Source organism: Pterocles gutturalis, unplaced genomic scaffold (genome assembly GCF_000699245.1).
Source record: "Pterocles gutturalis isolate BGI_N339 unplaced genomic scaffold, ASM69924v1 scaffold22436, whole genome shotgun sequence".
Lineage (NCBI taxonomy): Eukaryota > Metazoa > Chordata > Aves > Pterocliformes > Pteroclidae > Pterocles > Pterocles gutturalis.
In genome coordinates this window covers 1-20,394 of record NW_010098463.1, presented here as the reverse complement: position 1 = coordinate 20,394, position 20,394 = coordinate 1, and the positions used below count along the sequence as shown (strand labels likewise).

At 41.6% G+C, this 20,394-nt stretch overlaps 1 protein-coding gene across 1 annotated transcript in view; it reads left to right on the top strand.

Moving 5' to 3' along the window:
* The window catches only part of ADAM12 (ADAM metallopeptidase domain 12), a 25,453-nt gene extending 7,180 nt beyond the window's left edge, over positions 1-18,273 (top strand). Inside the window, exons 3-10 of the mRNA XM_010073125.1 lie at positions 159-354; positions 8,318-8,426; positions 8,527-8,725; positions 10,963-11,040; positions 13,273-13,381; positions 16,398-16,533; positions 17,150-17,258; positions 18,070-18,273. Of these exons, the coding sequence (XP_010071427.1) occupies positions 159-354; positions 8,318-8,426; positions 8,527-8,725; positions 10,963-11,040; positions 13,273-13,381; positions 16,398-16,533; positions 17,150-17,258; positions 18,070-18,273 (1,140 nt within the window). The remainder of the gene's footprint in view (positions 1-158; positions 355-8,317; positions 8,427-8,526; positions 8,726-10,962; positions 11,041-13,272; positions 13,382-16,397; positions 16,534-17,149; positions 17,259-18,069) is intronic.
* Positions 18,274-20,394: the final 2,121 nt, after the last annotated feature.

Here is a 20,394-nt window from a genome sequence, read left to right as displayed (position 1 = left end):
AACATGTGTCCAATATCTTTAAATCCTTGTACTGTCCTCTGCGGTCAGTTGGGGCAGAGCCAGTAGAAAAAGCTGTTCGTGCGCTGCATGGGTTATTCCGTTGCATAACTTTTATTGATTGGAATTACAGCAGTTGAGGGGTTTTGTTTGTTTTGCAGTTAAAACCAGCGGGGATTTCTTGCAGAGAGTCTAGTAATTCCTGTGATCTGCCAGAGTTTTGCACAGGAGCCAGCCCTCACTGCCCGGCTAACGTGTACTTGCACGACGGGCACGCGTGCCACGGGGTGGACGGCTATTGCTACAACGGCATCTGCCAGACCCACGAGCAGCAATGTATCACCCTCTGGGGCCAAGGTGAGTTTGGGAACCAGGAGATCTGTTTATGAGAAAGACTCGAAAAAAATTTTTTTAAAAGCGTGTGATTATAGATGGATTCAGAGGAATTTTCTCCAGGAGCAATCTGTATCTATTCTTCTCTGAAATGAGCAAATGAATAATGAGGGAATCATTTGGTGATTCATTTTTATTCCTGATGTGCAGTCGTGTTCGTTTCTGGCAGCAGGAGGTAGGGAGCAACATAAGTAGGTTCATTCTGTAACACCACTGCAAATGGCGAGGTGAGCTTAGACAAATCACTTCATCCTGACCTCGATGTGGCCTCGTGTCATCCTACAAAGTGCTGGATGCTCTCGGCAGGTTGCAATCGCATCCCTTTTCAGACTGGGGTGCGAGCTTCCTTCTGGGCTCTGAATTGCTCATCTGCAAAACAGATCTGTCTGCATCCCAGCTCAGAGTTCGGTATTTGACATTAACGTGTGATTCTTGTACCATTGTGTGTATTTTATTAATTGGTGTTACCCTGTAAACCTGCCTCCTGACAGTACTCTTAGCAGTATGTGCACTGAAGAAGGAGATTGTATTCCCCCATGGGGATTTACCTACTTTGTGCAAAAAATCTAGTTCTTGCATGAGTTCTTGGGTTGTCCCAAAGAGATGCTTATCCCAGGATAGCATCCTGGGATGTTCAGCTTTCTGTTACATCCTGCGGCCCTTCTACTCAAATACTATTAACTCAGCATTTTGCTATTTCCTCCAGCATCACTGGGGACAAGTCACATCTCCTTCAGCATCTCACTTGCCCCTTCTTTCACATGGGAAAAACACTTTGAACTCTCCTGAAGAGAAGCATTATTTAGAACTAGATTTAATTATTTCTTTTAAACTAATATTTTCCACTCCCTTAGCTTCTTTCAGTTCAATATCTCTCTGCCTTTAGTACTGTTCAAAACTTGTGTATTGATATAATGACACACAGATGTCTCCCTTGGTCAAAACCCTCATCAGAAGTCTACTGAAGAATTTATCAGTTGCCTTCACAGGGACTTGGACCATGCAAAATTTTTGTTTTAAAGAGATCTGAAGAAATAATGCCATTGATGCAGATAGGCTAGCTTGGCCATGTGGATATAAGAACACGTTAGAGGAGTTCCAGCTCAAAATTAGACTCCCACGTGGAACAAGCCACGCATCTGAGATACTCCTCCAAATCCCACTCGTGTCATAGAGTTAATATGAGCTCATAGAGCATGTTCAATTATAGCCTCCAGTCTTAGTCAGGCTGGGATTTTTAATCCCCTGGATACCGAGCCATTTTTTCTTGTATAAAGCAAAATCTCCCTGTGAACCAGTTTCCCATGCCATGGAAAGTTACTCGGTCGGACTGTTAATAATTTCAGTCGCAGCAAAAAAAATTCAGCTAAAGGTCAGGGAACTGAATTGCTGCAGCTCCCTTGCCAGGTCTCTTTCCTAACACAGCACATCCTCCAACCCCCTGGGCTCCACTAATTCTGTCTCGTCTTCCTTCTTGGAGGAATATTCAATCTGGGCACTGCTGCGCAAGGAGCCTCTGGTGGTCAAGGCTATGGGGTTCTGCTTGTGAGAAAGATGACTTTGTTAAGAACAAAGCTCAAATAGATTTTAACTGGAATGTCCCTATTTGTCTTAGGAACACCCAAGGATAAAAATTTTGAAAGGGAGGATGGGACATTACCAAACCTGAACTGAAAGGCTTGATGCTGACCACGTTGTTGGAAGTATAAATTAGAAATAATGCTAGTGAAGTGAACCTTCAAGCAGTTTAGCAGATAAGGTTCAAGCCAAAACCAAAGCCTGTATGCTGGATTTAAAGAGCAGGGATGTGAATATCCCCCACGCGATCACATCTGGCTGGAGCATGAGCTGGCAGATGAGGCTGGGCTGGGAAAAGGGCTAGGTGGGCATCCTTCCAGCCTTGCAGCAGAAAGAGAGACTTGACATTCTAAGATGTTGTGTCTGGACTTTGTATCAAAAAGAGACATTTGAATCTCTTACCAGATTGTTATAATTGATTAAAATTGGTTTTAACAACCACGTGGGTCAGAGCGGAGTGAAGGAGTAGTTGTGTGGTTTTTTTTAAAAAAATTATATACCGTAAGGAGAAAATAGATCATGGTTCATTCACATTAATTCTTTTTTTCTTCTTCCCAGTAGGAGAAAGCCATGCAGAACAAAATATGATAACTTTTCTTAAAAATACTATTCAGTATATTGAATTCCTTATCAGTCTTCTTTTGTATATCTTTCTTTATTCATCAGATTATAGATGTCCAGTAGCCCAGTGATAAACATCAGTCATCATTTTTTAGATGTAGTTAAAGAAAAGGGATGAGCACTGTCAGAGCTTGTTTACACTCGGTTGAGCAATAGGAATCTGTTTCCAGAAAGAAGTATTTACATTTCTTTGAAATTTTTTTGTTACTTTGAATAGATAAATTCAAATCCAATGGAGGAATACCATTTTCACTGGAGTGAAAGAGGGGAGGAACACCTGGGGACAGTCTCTGGAAATAAATTCCTCTTAAAGATCAAGTTCATTCCCAGAACAGACAAATTTTTCTGCTTTATCTCTCACTTTAATTTATGTCATTTCTCTCTTTAAGGAGCAACAAGCAGGAATTGCTTGTGACCTTTTTTGTTTCATATTCAAAAAATATCCAATTGCCTTGATCTGACCTATTGATAGTAGCGTGATGCATCGGTAACGATGCTGCTCTGCAACGTCTGGGACTCCACTGGCATTTTCTGGGAGCAACTAGATACACAGATGAAGCTATTTAAGAGAGAGAAATTATTGATTACCAAGGAAGAGAAGACTGTCAGCTTTAGACTCATGGCTTTTTCCACATTGACAAGAAAATGGTTCTTTAGAGAAGGAAAAGAGATGTTTGTCACCGTGTTTTACTACATTTCCCCGATAGGGAAAAACCCAATGATTTGGGGGAGCCGACGGCAGGCATCGAATTAATAATTAGAACATCCTTAAATTTGTTGCATGGACATGGCCATTTGTTTACGCAGGAATAATCTTCATTTTAATGGCAATATTTGTCACAAAGGCTTGCCACTGGTGCAAGAACTTTGCCGTTTTTTGCTAGGTACAATCCTACAAGCAGAAGAGATGGGCTTCCCATCTCAGTTAGCTGACCAAACCGGTTTGTTTTGGTTTGGGTTTTGGGTTTGGTTTTTTTTTTTTTTTTAGTTGGTTGTTTTTTTGGTTGGTGGTGTTTTGTTTGGTTTTTTGTTGTTTTTTTGTTGTTTTTTAATTTTTTTCCGAAAGTACTAATTTATTCAAGCACCGTGAAAATTTGGATTCAGTAAAATCAAGCTATATTGATCATCACAGATTTATGGCCAGGTCTTTTCTTTTGGAGACATGAAAGGCATTACGCCATGTTTCCAGAGGCAGTGAGAGGCAGCATACTCCTTGAATACAAAAAATAACAGCTCAACACCAAGACGAAGACAGAGGCCAAGGGGAGCTTGTGGAAAGCTTGCTTTGCATCATCCGTGCAGTAAAACAAACTGAACGAGATAGAAAATCCAGGTACAAATCATATGGCAGAAAACTGTATTTTTATGCTTATCTATTTGTACAGTTGTTTGTTGGAATATTCTGAGCAACACAACTCCAGTCTTTTACTCATGTATTTTTTTCCGTCTCTGCACCCATAAACACTGTATAATTTATTTTTTTTTTTAATAAGTCTTGAGACAATGTTGGGAACTGAATTGAAATCTCTTTCTGTGCCGCTGTCGGCCTGATGACGGGTGTTTCTCTGTTCTGGGAATCAGCACCATGGTCAGAAATTTCTCTCTGCGCTTTTGGGAGACGGTAAGAGGGTATTTTCTCATTGCGGCAGGTCTTGCACTGAGCTGAAATGACACAGCATTTCTGCATCGCTTCCAAAAGCAGAGAACATCTCTTTCTTTTCTTTCTTTCTTTCTTTTTTTTTTTTTTTTTTAACCAAACAGGGAAAGAATTGGGCTCATCAATATACATACACATTTGGAGAAAATATAAAAACAACCCAACTCTCTAGGCTGACAACTGCAGCGGTGAGCTTTGACCTTCTGCAGTTTCGAACGGCTGATTTAATCCCTTGAATAAGGCTTGGCGTGGAAAGGCTGGCGGGACCTTAATTACAGGGTCACAATACTCTAATTATCAATAGCAAAGTGAAATAAATTCTGCTCATCCAGCTCAAAGCACTTAATAACCACTGCAAATCTTTCACAAATCATTTTGCCTTTGCCTACAGAGGTAGGAAAATAGAGAAAGACAGGACTTTCTGCTTCGGTTTATATGGTGCGATCATGATAAATGGGTTTCCTCCAGAAACACAACATTACAATTCTCTTCCTTAAGCATCCTCTGAAATCCCCCTTTTAACTTGGTAACTCCATCTGTTCAGCTTTTTACACTCTGATATGTTTTCATCTATAAAAATGTCCAAATATTGTGAGAAACCAGGCAGGAGAGGGAAGAGCCATCCGAATCCCAAGCGACAACGTGTTTTGGTTGGATACCAAAGACAGAAATTGAAGCTGGATTTTCGTTTCCAAGCCACAGATGATCGGTGGGTACCAGGTGTTTTCATACACAGACTGCTCGCAGCCTGGCAGGGGAGCATTTTTTTGGTACTCCGTAAGATATTTTTTCTTGTCAAGTATTATTGGCTGGAGTTAAAGCTCAGCCTGAGCCCTGCAAGGATGCTGCAGATGTGTTCTTCTTCCTGCAGGCTGCTTTCCATCACGAGTAGCACACTTGCCTTCTACGTTCAAAAAAACCCAACCAAACAAAAGAAGTCTCACCAGGTGAAAGATTTCTGTTAGTATTTCGCTGAACCCTTTCTCCCTTTAGCACCATTTTTTTAACAAGCCTTTGTTAGAATCATAGACTCATTCAGGTTGGAAAAGACCCCAAGGATCATCAAGTCCAACCCAACACCACCTAACTCACTAACCCATGTCCCCAAGCTCCACATCGACACGTTTCTTGAACCCCTCCAGGGATGGTGACTCCACCACTTCCCTGGGCAGCCTGTTCCAATGCCTGAGCACTCTTTCAGGGAAGAATTTTTTCCTAATCTCCAGCCTAAACCTCCCCTGGCGCAACTTGAGGCCATTTCCTCTTATCCCATCACTTGTTATTTTAGAGCAGAGCCCAGCACCCCCCTCACTGCACCCTCCTTTCAGGCAGCTGTAGAGAGTGATGAGGTCTCCTCTCAGCCTCCTCTTCTCCAGACTGAACTCCCCCAGTTCCCTCAGCCGCTCCTCGTCAGCCCTGTGCTCCAGACCCTTCCCCAGCTTCGCTGCCCTTCTCTGGACCTGCTCCAGCCCCTCAATGTCCTTCTTTGGTGGCCCAAAAACTGACCCCAGGATTCAAGGTGCGGCCTCACCGGTGCTGAGTACAGGGTCACCTCCAGTCAAAGCACAGGACACGAACATTCATTTTGCTTTTGGCAGCTGTTGAAGCCACACACCATGCTGGGGAAAGCGTGTCTGTGCTCTGGGCTGGTGCTGATGCATCTCCAAGAAAGTCTCCAGTCGTTGCAATGACTGGAGCCGTGGGCCGAGCTGGTTGGGACACAAGGCTCCCAGCCAAGAAAGGAGACCCATAGCAATGGCATATGATCAGGGTAGATGGTGGGGGGGCTTATTGCTTGGGTGTTGTAGGTCTGAGCAACTTGGTCTTTGCAGATGTGGGAGAAAGAACAGTTTTACTTGGCCTCTTGGTTATAGCATGATTTTTTCTTCCCTCCCTTTCTAAAGGCAGCATAGAATATGCACATGTTAATGTTTGTATCAAGCTGAATAGTTAATGTGCCTGCCCTGCAAAGGCGAGGAGGAATTTACATGCTGAAAATGGAAATTTTACTTTTTGCTTTTTCGCACAGTGCCTTGTCTGGATGCTTTTGTTGATTTTTTGATTATTCCTTGTGGTTTAATGAAAAGAAATGAAAGAATCCTGTGTGAGTCCCTTTTAATAGTTCCAGATTGGAGAAATATTCTGAACTCAGCAAGCTTGATCGTAATCTTCCAAAGAATTTCAAGCTCTTGTCCTGCTCTCCAGGGAACCAGCAGCTCATATTCTGTTCCTTGTGTGCCTTTCTTTCCAAGTTTTCCAGTTGCAGTATGTAACCATGTTAGAAGGAAAAGAGGGTGCCATCTTAAGCCTCTCCAAGTTTTGGTATTTTGTCCTTAGTAGCATTAGATTGCTGTTCAGCAGTATATAGCATTAGTCAAGCTTCTGACTGTGAAATGCAGATAATTAATTGAAGCTTTAATCTTTGAGTTATTAGTGAAAAGATCCACACAAACTGGAAGTTTTGCAATCATACTTGTATTTTCTTCTCCAGGAATTTGACCCTCTTGTTTTTTTTTTTTTTAAAAAAAAAACCAAACTTCTTCTTCTTTGGAGGCTTTCAAATGAAATCTTCAGAATGGTTTAAATAAATGATATGTTTTACCCACAGTTAGAGGCGTACATGCTTGGAAGCGGCTCAAAACATTTGAAAAAAATGTACCGTTAACTCAGATCTTCTGTCTCTGTTAAAGATCAGGGAACACTGCAGAAATGATCTATTCTCCGCCTTTAGGCTATCACATCCTTTGTTGCCAGGTCTTTTTGTTTTAGTTTGGCTGATCTATCAAAAGTACAAAAAAATGTCTCTAGCAGATATCTGTTAAGAGTTTTAGGCAATGTATCTCCTTACCACCTTGTCTCCTCAAAACAAGTCTGGGTATTGGAGTAGTTGAAATGTTGGTGATGATTTGATTGTGCTCTTCATTATTTTTGCAGAAAGAAAATATGGGCTAGTAAAGGGCCCTTGCAAAGGGTCTCTTCATCTTGCAAGGAGCAGCAATTATTGGCTGGAAATAAAAGCCACACTTCACGTTAGAACAAAAGGATTAAATTCTAATACATTGGCTAATTAATCGTTGCAACAGTCAAAGCAGGGAAGTAGATTGTCCACCTCTTACGCATTTCAGATGAAGGCATGTATCCAGAAGATATTCAATACTTGGTCATAATCTGGGAAAAAATGGACAGGAGATTGTCTGTATGAGACATTAGAAGAGATTCTATTCTAATAGTACCTTTTAAATTCTAAAGCTAGGGATGAGTAATCTGTCTGCACAAATGTTTCCAGTCCAGCTCCCATCAGGGAAGTTCCTTTGCTGTTAGGATATGTCTCCGTCATAAAAGGCTAGGGTAGATAAGAACCAGACGCTGCCTGTCTTCTCAGATTCCTACTTCTACCACTGTGGTAGAAATGACCCTTCTTTCAAGTTGGTCTTTCCTCTCAGGAGTGAATTTACTGAGGATTGAGGTGGGGATGGGTTCTTTCCTCTCCCCAGCACATTGGCTGGAGCTGACAGCAGCATCTCCTCTTTGCCATGCCACGTGTTCGTGTTTTTGCAGTCCCACAGCACTCTAGTTCACAACTGGATTTTTTCTGGTTTCTTGTTGTTCTGAATTGCACTTCAACAGGCCTTTCTTGAAAAGTATTTTCTTTGGCTTCAGCGCTTGGGCTCTCGCTAGCATCACATGGACTCCTGGAAAAAGAAGGGAGTTAACTTACCAGCTGGCCTCTGTCTTTCTTCACCAAACTCAATTTGGCGTTTGCTAAAAGTTTTTGCGTCCTGGGAGGATTCACAAGAGGGATAGCAGCTAGAGAAAATTCTGAAAGAGGATGAGTTGTGCATTGTCTGCTGCTCAGAATTGCCAAGAGAGACAAATACCAGTGGCAAACCCGCCTGTTCGGGCTCTCCCATCGGCATGCGGAGCCAGCACAACTCTTGTTTTGGGCTCCATCAATACGCACATCACATCGTACCTTCCCCTAAAGCATTGGCGATGCTCAAAAAAAAAAAAAAAAAAAAAAATAAAAACACCTTGTCTGTGATGAAAGTGCTGATGAGGTTTTTGTTTCAGGTGCGAAACCTGCTCCCGGGATCTGCTTTGAGAGAGTCAATTCTGCGGGTGATCCTTACGGCAACTGTGGCAAAGACTCCAAGAGCTCCTTTGCCAAATGTGAACCCAGGTAGGGTCTCTCCCAAAAAACACGGATCCATGGTGGTAGGAAGGGGCTTCCACCGTTTAAAATGACTTAACTAATTTTTGGGTTTGTTTATTTCCTTCAGAGATGCTAAATGTGGAAAAATTCAGTGTCAAGGAGGAGCCAACCGACCTGTAATTGGTACCAACGCTGTTTCCATAGAAACTAATATCCCGCTTCAGGAAGGTGGCAAGATTCTGTGTCGTGGTACCCATGTGTATCTGGGTGATGATATGCCCGATCCCGGTCTTGTGCTCTCAGGAACCAAGTGTGAGGATGGGAAAGTAAGGTTCTGAAGTTCTCCCAAACAAGGAGAACATCACTGCTCTCATGTTGCAAAGTATTTTGTACTAAACTGGTTTTTCTTTTAGGATTTTTTTTGGTTTTCCACAAAAGAATTGTTTCTCATGCTCACACTGAGTCAGATTTTCACTCCCTTCTTCTTTGGGCAACTATTCTGCAGATGCAATGCAAGTTGCTTAAGTTTATAACTGAATTTTTGAGGACAGTCCCAACTATCTGGCCATGTAAACTCAAGGTTTTCTGTAAAATAAGTACAGCAAAATGTGTTACAAGCCTGTTAATAAATTTCTGAGGAGCTCAATGTATTCACTCTCCCAGTGTCTATGGCATTGCAAAAATGTCATTAACTTCACTTTAGATTTCAAAATTTTATTCTATCTGCTGATTATGGCTCCCCCCTTTTTTTTTTTTTTTTTTTTTTTTTTTTTTTCAGGAAAATCAGTCTCTGTTCTCAATTCAAACTTTATGAATTATCCAGTCTGAACATAGTCCAGATTTCACATGGCTGTCCCATTCTTAGGTTTTATTTTGTGAGAGAAGGAACAGAGAAAGGTGGGAGAGTTTACAGGTGGGAGCGATGGAAAGGAGTGCAAGAACTATTGAAATGAAGGTTTCTAGAACCTCAGTGGCAAAGAGGAAAACAAAAAGTGCTTTGATAATTTGAGGTGAATCCAAACAAGCCTCTGAATTTCTGAATGCTTTTGAATTCTGTTGGATTATCACACTGCAATGGGAACAGGTTTAAAATATGTCCCTAGTGACACTACAGTTCTGTTACAGGAAAACAACCCGTCCAACGTTTCTAAGTCAATCTCTTATAAAATATTTTTTCAAAGAAAATTCCATGCTGGGAAAGCCCCCCATTATGTGTTACTAATGAGTATTTAATCTTTCTAATCTATCTAATCATACACATACACGCTATAGAATACGCAGGCTAATACTTATGAAATTGTATGTTTTACTTGGAGGACATTAGTGCGTTTGTATTATGGATGAAGAATATGAATTTGAATATTCTTGAGTTTTCTGAGCTGAAGCGACACAATTTGAAACGCTGCCATTTTAATGCGATCAAAATTCTGCGAGCCGCTGCGCGATGAGTATTTGAATGGTGAATACTGCTGTAATCAGCCCATATTCTCTCCACGCCTGCATGTTGATGCCAATTCACTCTAATTTCCTTCCCATTTTTCCTTCTCCCCAGGGGATAAGTGCCCTGATTAAGCATCCCTGTCGTCTCCTTCAACATTATTCCCTGCTTCATGCTAATTATCGTGACGGACTTTTAGTACTACTGAACTGAGCTGCAGTTAAACATGAGCAAAATTGTGATTTTTTTTTTTTTGTCAGTATAGCATAGTAACAGTTATTCCAGTCTTAATTTCTTCTTTTTTCAGTACCAGCTGACATCCTGATCAGTCATTTGATTGTTTGATGGTATTAGATGGTACTAATCTTGCTTTACCTTGGTTTTCAGCTTCATTGACAGAGTAAAGTTCACCCATAATGACTGGAAAGCAGAAAAATTTGAATTGTATTATTTGCATATGTTACTTGTTTACTCCGTTTCCTATAGGATTAATATTGCATTACAAATATGGTTGGTTTATATTTGACTCTAAAAAAATTGTTTCACTTGGGAAAACTCTTAGAAAAGCCTCAGTTTTGGTGAAGAACAACGAGCCCATACATAGTAATGTATATATCAAAGTATTCAGGCTGTCCTGGGTCCCCTAGCACAAATGATAATTGTGCTATTGATATAAACAGAATTATATCAGTTTATACTGGGAGTGGACCTGACCCTTGCCTTGAACCATCTGCTGCTGGTTGCAGCCAGATCAGGTACGTGAAAGAATCCTGCTCAATGCGTTCCTCATCCTGAAAAAAATGCAAATTACTGAGTTTTAAATTGGCTTTAAAAAACCCAACCAAATATCAACTGTGTCCAGAGTTCAGGATTGGCCAGGATGCTGATGGAGAGCATGACTTGGCTTCCATGGGTTGGGACCTGGAAGTCTTACAAAGGTGTAAGTAGACAATTCAGGTGTCCTTATCCTTTTGTCGATGTAACGATGTCAACGCAGGGAAATCTTTAGCTGCTAAAAGGACCACTGATGGATGAGATGTACAGAGAGCTGGAGAGGGATGCCATGCCTTGCGAGCACCAACACTTCTGTCCCTACTAAACCTCCTTTTCTCTTCTTTTCTGCAGATTTGCCTTAATCGCCGGTGCCAGAACACAAGTGTTTTTGGTGTACATAAATGTGCGACAAAGTGCCATGGACGTGGAGTAAGCATTACAGGAACACTTTTATTAACAATCAGTTGATAAACACCGAACACGAAATCATTTCATGTAATAGCTTTGGGATCCGTGATGGTTTTAATATATCAGCCAAAGTCACTGCAATACTTGTTTATTATGTATTTCTATTTTCAGTGTCCCTTATATGAATGGCAAGCAAGGAGATTATTTTTATTTGACAAAGAAATATTTATCAGGTAGTAATTATCTTGTTCTTAACAGTCTGTGACAAAAAGGAATTTTGTCATTTTCAAAGCAATTTTAAGTATAACTTTCCTTCATGAAGAATTCCCATTAACGTTTTAAAAAATACAGTTTCTGTGTGGATACAGAGAAGTTAAAATATGCATTTGAATTGAGAGTCAAATGGAAAAGCATCTCCAAAATATTAAAATAAAGAAAAAACATACTGATGAGTTTCATGGTATGAAAGTGGTGCAGGATGAAAAATTTGATGATATCAGTTAATGATATCAAAGCGTTTTGAAACCTAGTTGATATTATGAAAATGTTAATTATGTCAGGCTATGCCTTATTAACCTTGCCTTGCTGATGATCTGTTTGTTTCTGTGAAAAGCCGTGGCGACCACATTGGAAGAGCCATAGGAAATTCTCTGTCCCCTCCTGAGAAGGGATTTGCATTTGATTTAACTTATTGTATCATCCCACATTTGAAAAACTGTGTGGTGTTGATGGTGCCACACGTTATCATTGTGCTGGAGTGAGCATCATCTTAGAGGGACAGCTTTCTGTCTGTACGATGGAGAACCTCTGGTGACTCCTGAGTGGCAAAGAACGACCCGGTGGAATTGTAGATGAGAACTCCTGTAGCGCTTTAATTTAAACAACAATGCTTAACGACTTATATTTTTAATGATCTTGCTGTCTTTGAAAAGTAAATTTTTTTTTTTTTGCATTTTACATGACCGTAGCCAGTCATGAGCGATGTGAATGATATTTTAATAGTCTGCAGCCACAGCCAGTACAGTTGTTCTGAAAGCCTGCCAGCTGACCTTGCCAGAAAAATGCATATTTGCAAACTCTGTGAACTACTTAGTGCCTTACTCAGAAACCTATTTATTGATCTATTGTATAGTTTCTCCGTGGTGGTGGTATGTCAGTGACGAGGAGCGTCAGCATGGAATTTAGGACCATATTGACAACTAGCCCTAAACCCAAAAACTTTATTTAAAAATCAGTTTGAGCATGTGACCATGCCATCTACAACAACATTTTTTTGTCCCATTCTTTTCGTGTATTTTGTCGATACAGCACGGAGCTTTGGCCTCTGTATTAGTCACGTAGTCACATAGCGAAAGGCAATGAAAAGCAGTCCTTCTTTTGATGGGTGTTGGGGACTGTGGGACCTCCTGAGTCAAAAGCCAAGAGTCTACCAGCTCCTTCTGCCCTGTGTGGTGGGAACAAGCTGATGTTGATGATGGTCTCCGCTCCTTTGGAGCTCTCTGTCTCTGCGGGGAGCATTTGGTAAATCAAGTCTTGCTAGTTCATAGAGTCATAGAATCACAGACTGGTTTGGGTTGGGAGGGACCTTAAAGATCATCGAGTTCCACCCCCTGCCATGGGCAGGGACACCTCCCACTAGCCCAGGTTGCTCAAAGCCTTAAGTTGTTCCTTAACTCAGATTAAAACCACCGAGGACTGTATCTTTATAGACAGCATCATGTCAAAGGGAGGGTTCCTCACCCCGATTCCAGTTGCGCATGTTCTTCCAGCAACTGGGGGACCTGAGCGGTGGGAAGATCAGTATGCAGCCTAGTGCCAGCCCTTGATGGATAGGAGTGTTCAAGTGGGCTGACAAAGCTTTATGGCCTTCACAGCAGAGACAGACACTTGTTGCTGTGAAGGCAGGAGGAACAGAAGTTCGGAAGTAGATATGTTACTGCTGGAGGCAAAGAGAGAATAAGACTTAAGAGGTGTGTGCTTATCCTTATGTTATTGAAGTTGTCAGCTGGTGCAACTCAAACGATTACCTGCTGCATAAATAATGCTTTTTTAGGATTCCGGTTGCTCCGTGGTGTCTTGCACTCAAGTGTTGCTTGGTGCCATCTTCATGGTGCCAATAGGCAGATACCAGGACGTCTCTATTCTCCTATAACTTCCATTTCTTTCAGAAGTGTCACCATCTGATTAGGGGTGTTATCAGCCAGATGTATGGGGTAATCGTTCTCATGTCGGGTCATTTCTCTTGTTTTGCAGGTCTGCAACAATAAAAAGAACTGTCACTGCGAGGCCGACTGGGCTCCCCCCTACTGTGACCAGCCAGGGTTTGGTGGCAGCGTGGACAGCGGACCCGTTCGGCAAGCAGGTCAGTAGGGATTCACGCTTCTCTTGTTGGTTCCGTCATAAAGAGTGGAAATACAAAGTGTCGTCTTGTAAACGGTGAGCTTACAAGATTGGGAAGTAAGTCAGTTAATCAAATAGCTTAATCCAAACATGTTGGCACCAACTTGGAAATTTAGTGAAGCAAAACCAAGGCAGCTGAGTGCATCAATTTTCTTGCATAACTAAAGGCACAGTGGTCCTGGGGGAGCATTTCTTTGCTTTGCTTTGCCTTTCTTTACCTTTATTCACCTTTTTTTGCTTTTTTTTGCCTTTATTTGCCATTCTTCGCCTTTCTTTTTTTTCAAGATGGTCAAGTTCAGTAGCTCACCGCAATAAGCGGGAAATGGTATTAATTTAAGCCGAGGATGAGGAGCTAACTCCCACACTTGAGCTGTTGCCATGGTAGATGAACGTTGCCGTACTCTTGGATTCACCTTGAGATATGCCGAGCTCCAGTGTTCTCCACCGAGCGCAATAGGATAGAGCTGCACTATTGTACACAGAACCTGCTTCTGTAGCTGTGCCTAATGAAGAGTGGATATTACAGTGATTATAAATGCATAATTACTGCATAATCTAAAATCAGAAATATATTTGATGTCATGCTTCTAAGGAGGATCTTTTATATCATGGCAAATAGCAGATTTCTGACCGTATCAGATTAAAACTACATTTTTCTAGATAGCTTCCACACATTTACCAGGAGTTGCCCTCACATATGATAGCAGTAAGAGACGTGGATTTTCTATAATTTGTATTTCAATTTCCCCTTGTTCCATCTGCAGACCATTGGCTCTAGTATCTTTGGCCAACCTCAGAAGGAATTATTTCTACACCTTGGGAAATTTGATAGGATTTGATAATCACCACATGCCACTTTATCGCCAGAGTACTGTGACTTTAGTGACCTCTACAGAGGTGTTTCTGATTTATATATAAGTGACAGGACAAGTAGTCTACTCGCCTATACATATAGAAATTAAAACTTGCTGGAAAATGATCTGCATGTTTTCATAGAATACTATTCAAAACCAAAAGGGGTTGTATTCTCGACATGCCAGATCCTGTGGGGAATTGTAATACTGGATTTATGACATCACAGTCATTTCCATGACAAAGCTTCACATTATGGTTTCACTGTTGAAAGATTTTTTTTTTAAATACCCACCAGTTGGTAAGACAGCAAAGAAACTATGAACGAGGCACTGAACGAGTGTGATGACTTGCGTGTTAAAAGTTTTCTTTTAAGACTTGCTCTAAAGCGTGATAGTCCTTTTTCGCTTAGCTGAAAGCTCAGTATCTAGGAACCACAAATATATTATAATAATGTGCTGCGTACACAACGCAAACTGGAGCAGACAAACATAGGGCATCTTTGGTAGTTCTTGCATTTTGTGTTTTGTAAGCTAACCCCTCAATTGAACATAAAATTGTTTCAACAATAGTTTAATAGAGCGTGGTGGGCTCACCATTATCTTCTCAAAAGCCAGTGCTACATTCAATAACACTGGGAATAAACAAATGTGGAAATTGGTAGAGGACCCAATTTTCTATCGCTGACACTTGGATTTAAATCCGAACGCTTGATGGGGTGGTTTGGATTACGAGCTGAGCAGTTTGCACGTCTCTACATCAAATTACAGAAGGATTAGCTCAATAAAACACTTTCATCTTAGTCAAACGAGGCGCAGGGTCTCATTAGTAACTGATTTTACCCAGCTGACGCCGAATAAATGTATGTGTTCCACACTCTGTATTTTTCTTACCAAGAAGCCTTAAATATTTCATTAGGTAGGGAAGTTAATGAATTTAAATTGCGTAATCTTAGTTTACTAATTTTATTAATCTTTCGGAGCTGGTGAGGGATTTATTATTCCGCCGTGCTCCAAGGTAGGAAGCAGAGCACTCGGTGCCCCATCCAGCCCCACGTGTAGTTGGTTCAGTGGATGTTGCTGACTGTCTGCACCAGCACCAGCGGAGGAGAGCCATCTGGCTGAAAATCCATCAGGATAAGACGGAGACGATAGGTTACTAGAGCAAGGGTTAAAGCTGTTTCTCCTACTGTGGAAGTGCGCATTTGTTTGAGGTCAGCAGTCCTGCAGAATCACAGCATCCTCTCCTCCGGGCAGTGATCAGATCTCATATCCATAACCATCAGAGCTGCTGCTCACCTCCTCCTAAAAATAAGGCTTTCTTTCAGCTGCAAGTCATCTAGTCAGGGTTCAGCTCACTGTTGTGCCTCACTTAGGTCCCAGCGAGGTACTTTTAAATCACTCTGGAAACTGGAACGAGTACAGGAGGCTGCGGCCCCTCACTAGGCAGAGCATCCCTGGGGGAGCACACAAGCCTTGCTGAAGGCTTTCCTTGCATCCCAATTTGACTTGACAGCCATCTGGGCTGGACCACGGTAGCCCAGGTTTCAAACCCGGTGTTAAAGTGCAATGAAACCGTTAAAATCCAGGTATAAAGGAGCTAGGGTTACTGCTTACATTTCAGGGACTGAATATTGAAAAGCTTGGACTTGACCAAACTATGAGCCAGGCATTTCTGTCCCTTTCCTCTCCCCTGCATCCTCTGTCTCCCTCCCACCCTGGCATTGCTACATCCATCACCCCATGGGTGTCTGGATGAGCCCGACAGCCCGTGCACCTTATGGCCCCATTTGCAGGTGACAGCCTAAGCAGGACCCGAACACAGGTGCAGAGGGAGCACACAGAGATGCTCACGTTTGGCCCCAGATACCCAACTAGAATAGAATAATTTAGTTGGAAGGGACCTACAACATTCTATTTTAACCATTTTTTTTAATATAAAGAAATAACTTTAAACCAGACCAAAACTCAAGCATCAGAAGAAATGAGTTTATTAGTCTTGAATTCATACTTTATTCCCTTGCCGTTAGGAACCTGGGCAAGGCAGCAATGTCGGGCTCCATCCACATAACGCATCTCCGGAGAGATGGCTTTGGAAAGCCATTAACCCAATGTGTTTGCTTGCAGATAATAAGAGTTTAACTGTAGGAGTGTTGATAACCATCCTGTGCCTTATCTTTGCTGGATCAATCATGTATCTGAAAAGGAAGACTTTCATGAGATGGTTGTTTACAAGTAAGAAGACAACAATAGAGAAACTAAGGTATGATCATTTTCCCCAATTATACCCTAATTATACTCCAAAGTAGCTGTAAATGTGGCAGCTCTTCTTGACGTTCAGCACAGAATGGCGTGAAAAGGGCCAGCCTTAAAAAAAAATATTCACCAAGTATTAACAGTGGTGTTTTCCCTGGTTTAGTTTATGGATTGTCAGTAAATAATGTAGGGTTTGCTTTGGCAATATACCTCTTTTGTGATAAAAAAATGAAGAAGTGAAGGAAGTATTGTCTTTATTTTCATTTGCTTGAAATAGTTTCATTACATGGCGTGGCCTTTTATCGAAACTCAGTCGAGTGAGCCGAAACTTTCATATTTGAGGTCATTACTGTTTAAATGCTGGATTCATTAGAATAGTCTCTTGGGTGTAACAAAGCTGCATTGCCACAGATTGCAGAAGCTAATTTAACAGACTACTGGTTTCCAAAAAAAAAATCAATATTTGTTTTTATTCTTGCAGGAGCGCTAGACAATTTTTACTTTTCTTGTTTACTATGAAAAGTCAGAAAGTCCTTGCAAAATCTCATTCTGAAAAGAGGCCGCTGTTTAACAAAATGTTATCAAGCAGAATGTTGTCTTCAATAAATATGTTTGTGTTGTAGGTCTGTGAGTCCAGCAAGACCTTCCAGTTCATCTGAGCCTAATCATGTTCATACAACATCTCTCAGCAAAAATCTCATCGTGAAGCCACAAAATACAAACATACAAAAAGTGAGTCCCTAAATAGTTTTTTTTTTCAGGGGGAAAAAAATAAAAGAAAACACACCTATATATTTTGTATCTCATTTAAGTAATTTATTATAACACAATTAGTACATGATCTTAGTATAATTTAGAACTAACAATATGTGAAATGGGAGATGGTGTAGGCTTCAAAATATATTTATGGCTTCCAAGATTTAGACAGGTGGAGATATCAAGTGCAGAAAAAAAATTGTTTTGTCTCCAGGATAGAGCCATCCAGCTTAGACCAGAACACCACATGATGTGGAAGACCTCATAGCAGCCTTCCAGTACTTGAAGGGGGCTACAGGAGAGATGGGGGGCTCTTGATCAGGGGGGGGAGGGGTAGGATATGGGGTAATGGATTTAAGCTGAAAGAGGGGAGATTGAGATGAGATATTAGGAGGAAATGTTTTCCTGTGAGGGGGGGTGAGGCAGTGGCCCAGGTTGCCCAGAGAAGCTGTGGATGCCCCATCCCTGGAGGGGTTCAAGGCCAGGCTGGATGAGGCTTTGGGCAACCTGGGCTGGTGGGAGGTGTCCCTGCCCATGGCAGGGTTGGCACTGGGTGGGCTTTAAGGTCCCTTCCAATCCAAACCATTCTGTGATTCTGTGAATGGTGAAGAAATAGTGCTTGAATAGGACGCTGGAAGCTTGTAATTATTTTTCTGGTTGCGGAAGTGTTGAAGGTAGATGAAAGCAGAGTAGAAGAGAAAAGCAAGTGAAGAACATAGATTTTAAAATAGCAATGCTTATGCCAACTCTTTCCATTTAGAACTTTTGCCTGGGTTTGTTTTTATAGAGAGATGCTCCGAGAAGACCGCTGCCATATCAGATCATTGACATCAGTAACCCTGTGAAGACGCAGGATTTGCCACCATTAAAAACACCTCAGCGAGTCCTACCACCCCTTCCCCAGCCGCCGTGTCACCAAGCTGTGCCTGAAAGACCCTTGCCAGCCAACCCTTCACTGAGGTTCGCCCAGGTAGCCACTAATTTTCTTTAACCTTCTTTTTTATTTAATATTTAGTGTGCGAGTATCCACATCTTTCATATTGGCCTTTTCCCCCAGTATTCCCTTTATATATTGTACAAGTTTAGAAATGCGATGTAGATAGAGTGGTCTAGGCCAACTGAGGCTGTGATCCTAAAACTGAGAATCCTGAACTCTCTCTTCATCCCTCAAAAGACACAACAGAATAAACAAGCTCTATATCACAGGCAAGCAGAGGCTCCTCTTGCCAGCTGCCCAAGCGGAGAGGAAACTGTATGGAGACAAATACAGTGATATAATTTAGGAAGTCAAGTTGCAGATACCTTGTGCAAGAGCAAAAGGTCTATTAGCTTGATGTGCCTCTGTTCTGCCAAGGGATGTATGAGTTGCACTTTTTTTCCCCAGAACACAGATCTGAAAAGCAGACTTGTAATTACCCACGCTATTTCACCTAGACGTACCTTCCATTGCCATGTTTAAATCGAGCTGGTAACCCTTTTTTTTTCCCTTTGTAATAAGATGCATCTCAAGGCGATATTCAAGGTAGATGAAGTTGTCTGTGTCTATATTAAATTGTCCCTTTTCTTGTCACTGGCTTCTCTCTTTTGCTTGCATCAGTGGCGTGATGGTGTCTAAGCAAAGGAATCGAGCATCCAGCTATTTGTGGTTTGTAGACATTGTGCTGTTGATTGGGATGCAAATCCCTACTCAAATAGCTGTGCCTTGGATGCCTGTGCCAGTCTGAACCCAGCTAGGATGTCCAAGGCCAGAGCACCTTCTTCTGCAGCAACCTTGGGAGCTGCTCTGAGCCACTGTCCCCGTGATTTATGGGAGGGTATGGCTATGAGAAACAGTTGAAGTGCAGTGCTTCGAAAAGCGGTTGGAAACAAAAAGGGATGAGACCTTGCTGAGCTGCCCTGACAGTTTTAATTTTGTCTAAGTCTGAACATTGAATCACTTAGGTTACACCAACTTTTACAAGTGTGGCCAGTTTATTAATTAATTGCTTTCAAAGCATTTAAGCTTTTTCTTCTTCCCTTTCCCATCTTGCTAGTCATTTATTTTCCTTTTCAGAGGAATGGAAAATACTGATTCTTTCTAAAATCAAGTTTATAGGAAATCTGAAGTAGTATTGGTTTGTGTTGCTTTTTGTCTTTAGCTTTGTTGTTTATTTTCTTGCATTCCTTAAAACATTCTGGATATTTCACAGCAGTCAAAGTTAAGATTTTAAGTGCAAGTGCTTTTCTGCTTCTTAATCAAATGGTTCCATAAAAAAAAAGAAAAAGAAATATCTTTTATTTCTTCTTATCTAGCAACTTATAAGCTGTCTCCTGCTAGAAAAAGACAGATGGAGACAAGGCTTTCCAAGAAGAAGTAACCATTCCTCATTCTGATGGTGCATCTATATCTGCCCCAGCCTGTCACGGCACATCAAAGCAGCCCGAAGCACCAGCACAATTCACGTCCCTAAGTGCCCTCCCCTTCAAATCCCACCTCAACGCAAGGGAGAATCCCAGCCCTCTAGTGCGACCGTATACCGAAGACTGACAGGTCTGAAACTGCCAAAGAGCTTTTCAGTCTGGCAGCTCAAATTAATTGTGACAGTTACTCCATGAAGATAAATATTGCTGTTTTCAATTTTCAGTTGCTGCGTAAAGCAGAAGTAGGACAAACAGGAGATCAACTCAAGGCAGCCCAGTGCATCAGCAAGAGTGGCTATTATGTCCATAACCTCCATTCAAGATTGTCAGAAATACTTTTTATATCCTAGGGACACAGAAAACACTGTAGGGGAAGAAAATCTTTACTTCTGAAGCTAATTTTACTCCCTCAAAGCTTGGAAGACATTTTGGTCTGGTTTACATAGATACTACTTAACGTATGGCTTCAGCACTCTCTTGGAAGCACATCCATCAGGTCACCAAGGGGAAGCACTTGAAAAATCATTGCTACGTTCATAATACCATCCAGATGCTCAGTATAGAAGCTCCTTCTGCTTCTCCCTTCTGCAAGGCAGAGTTAAGCCCGACTCCTTTCCCCCTGCCTCTGGGCTTCCAGCAGTGGAGAGCTACGGCACAACGTACTGAGTAGACTCTAAGACAACTCTTTTCCTCTCTAGTGGCTGTTGAGACA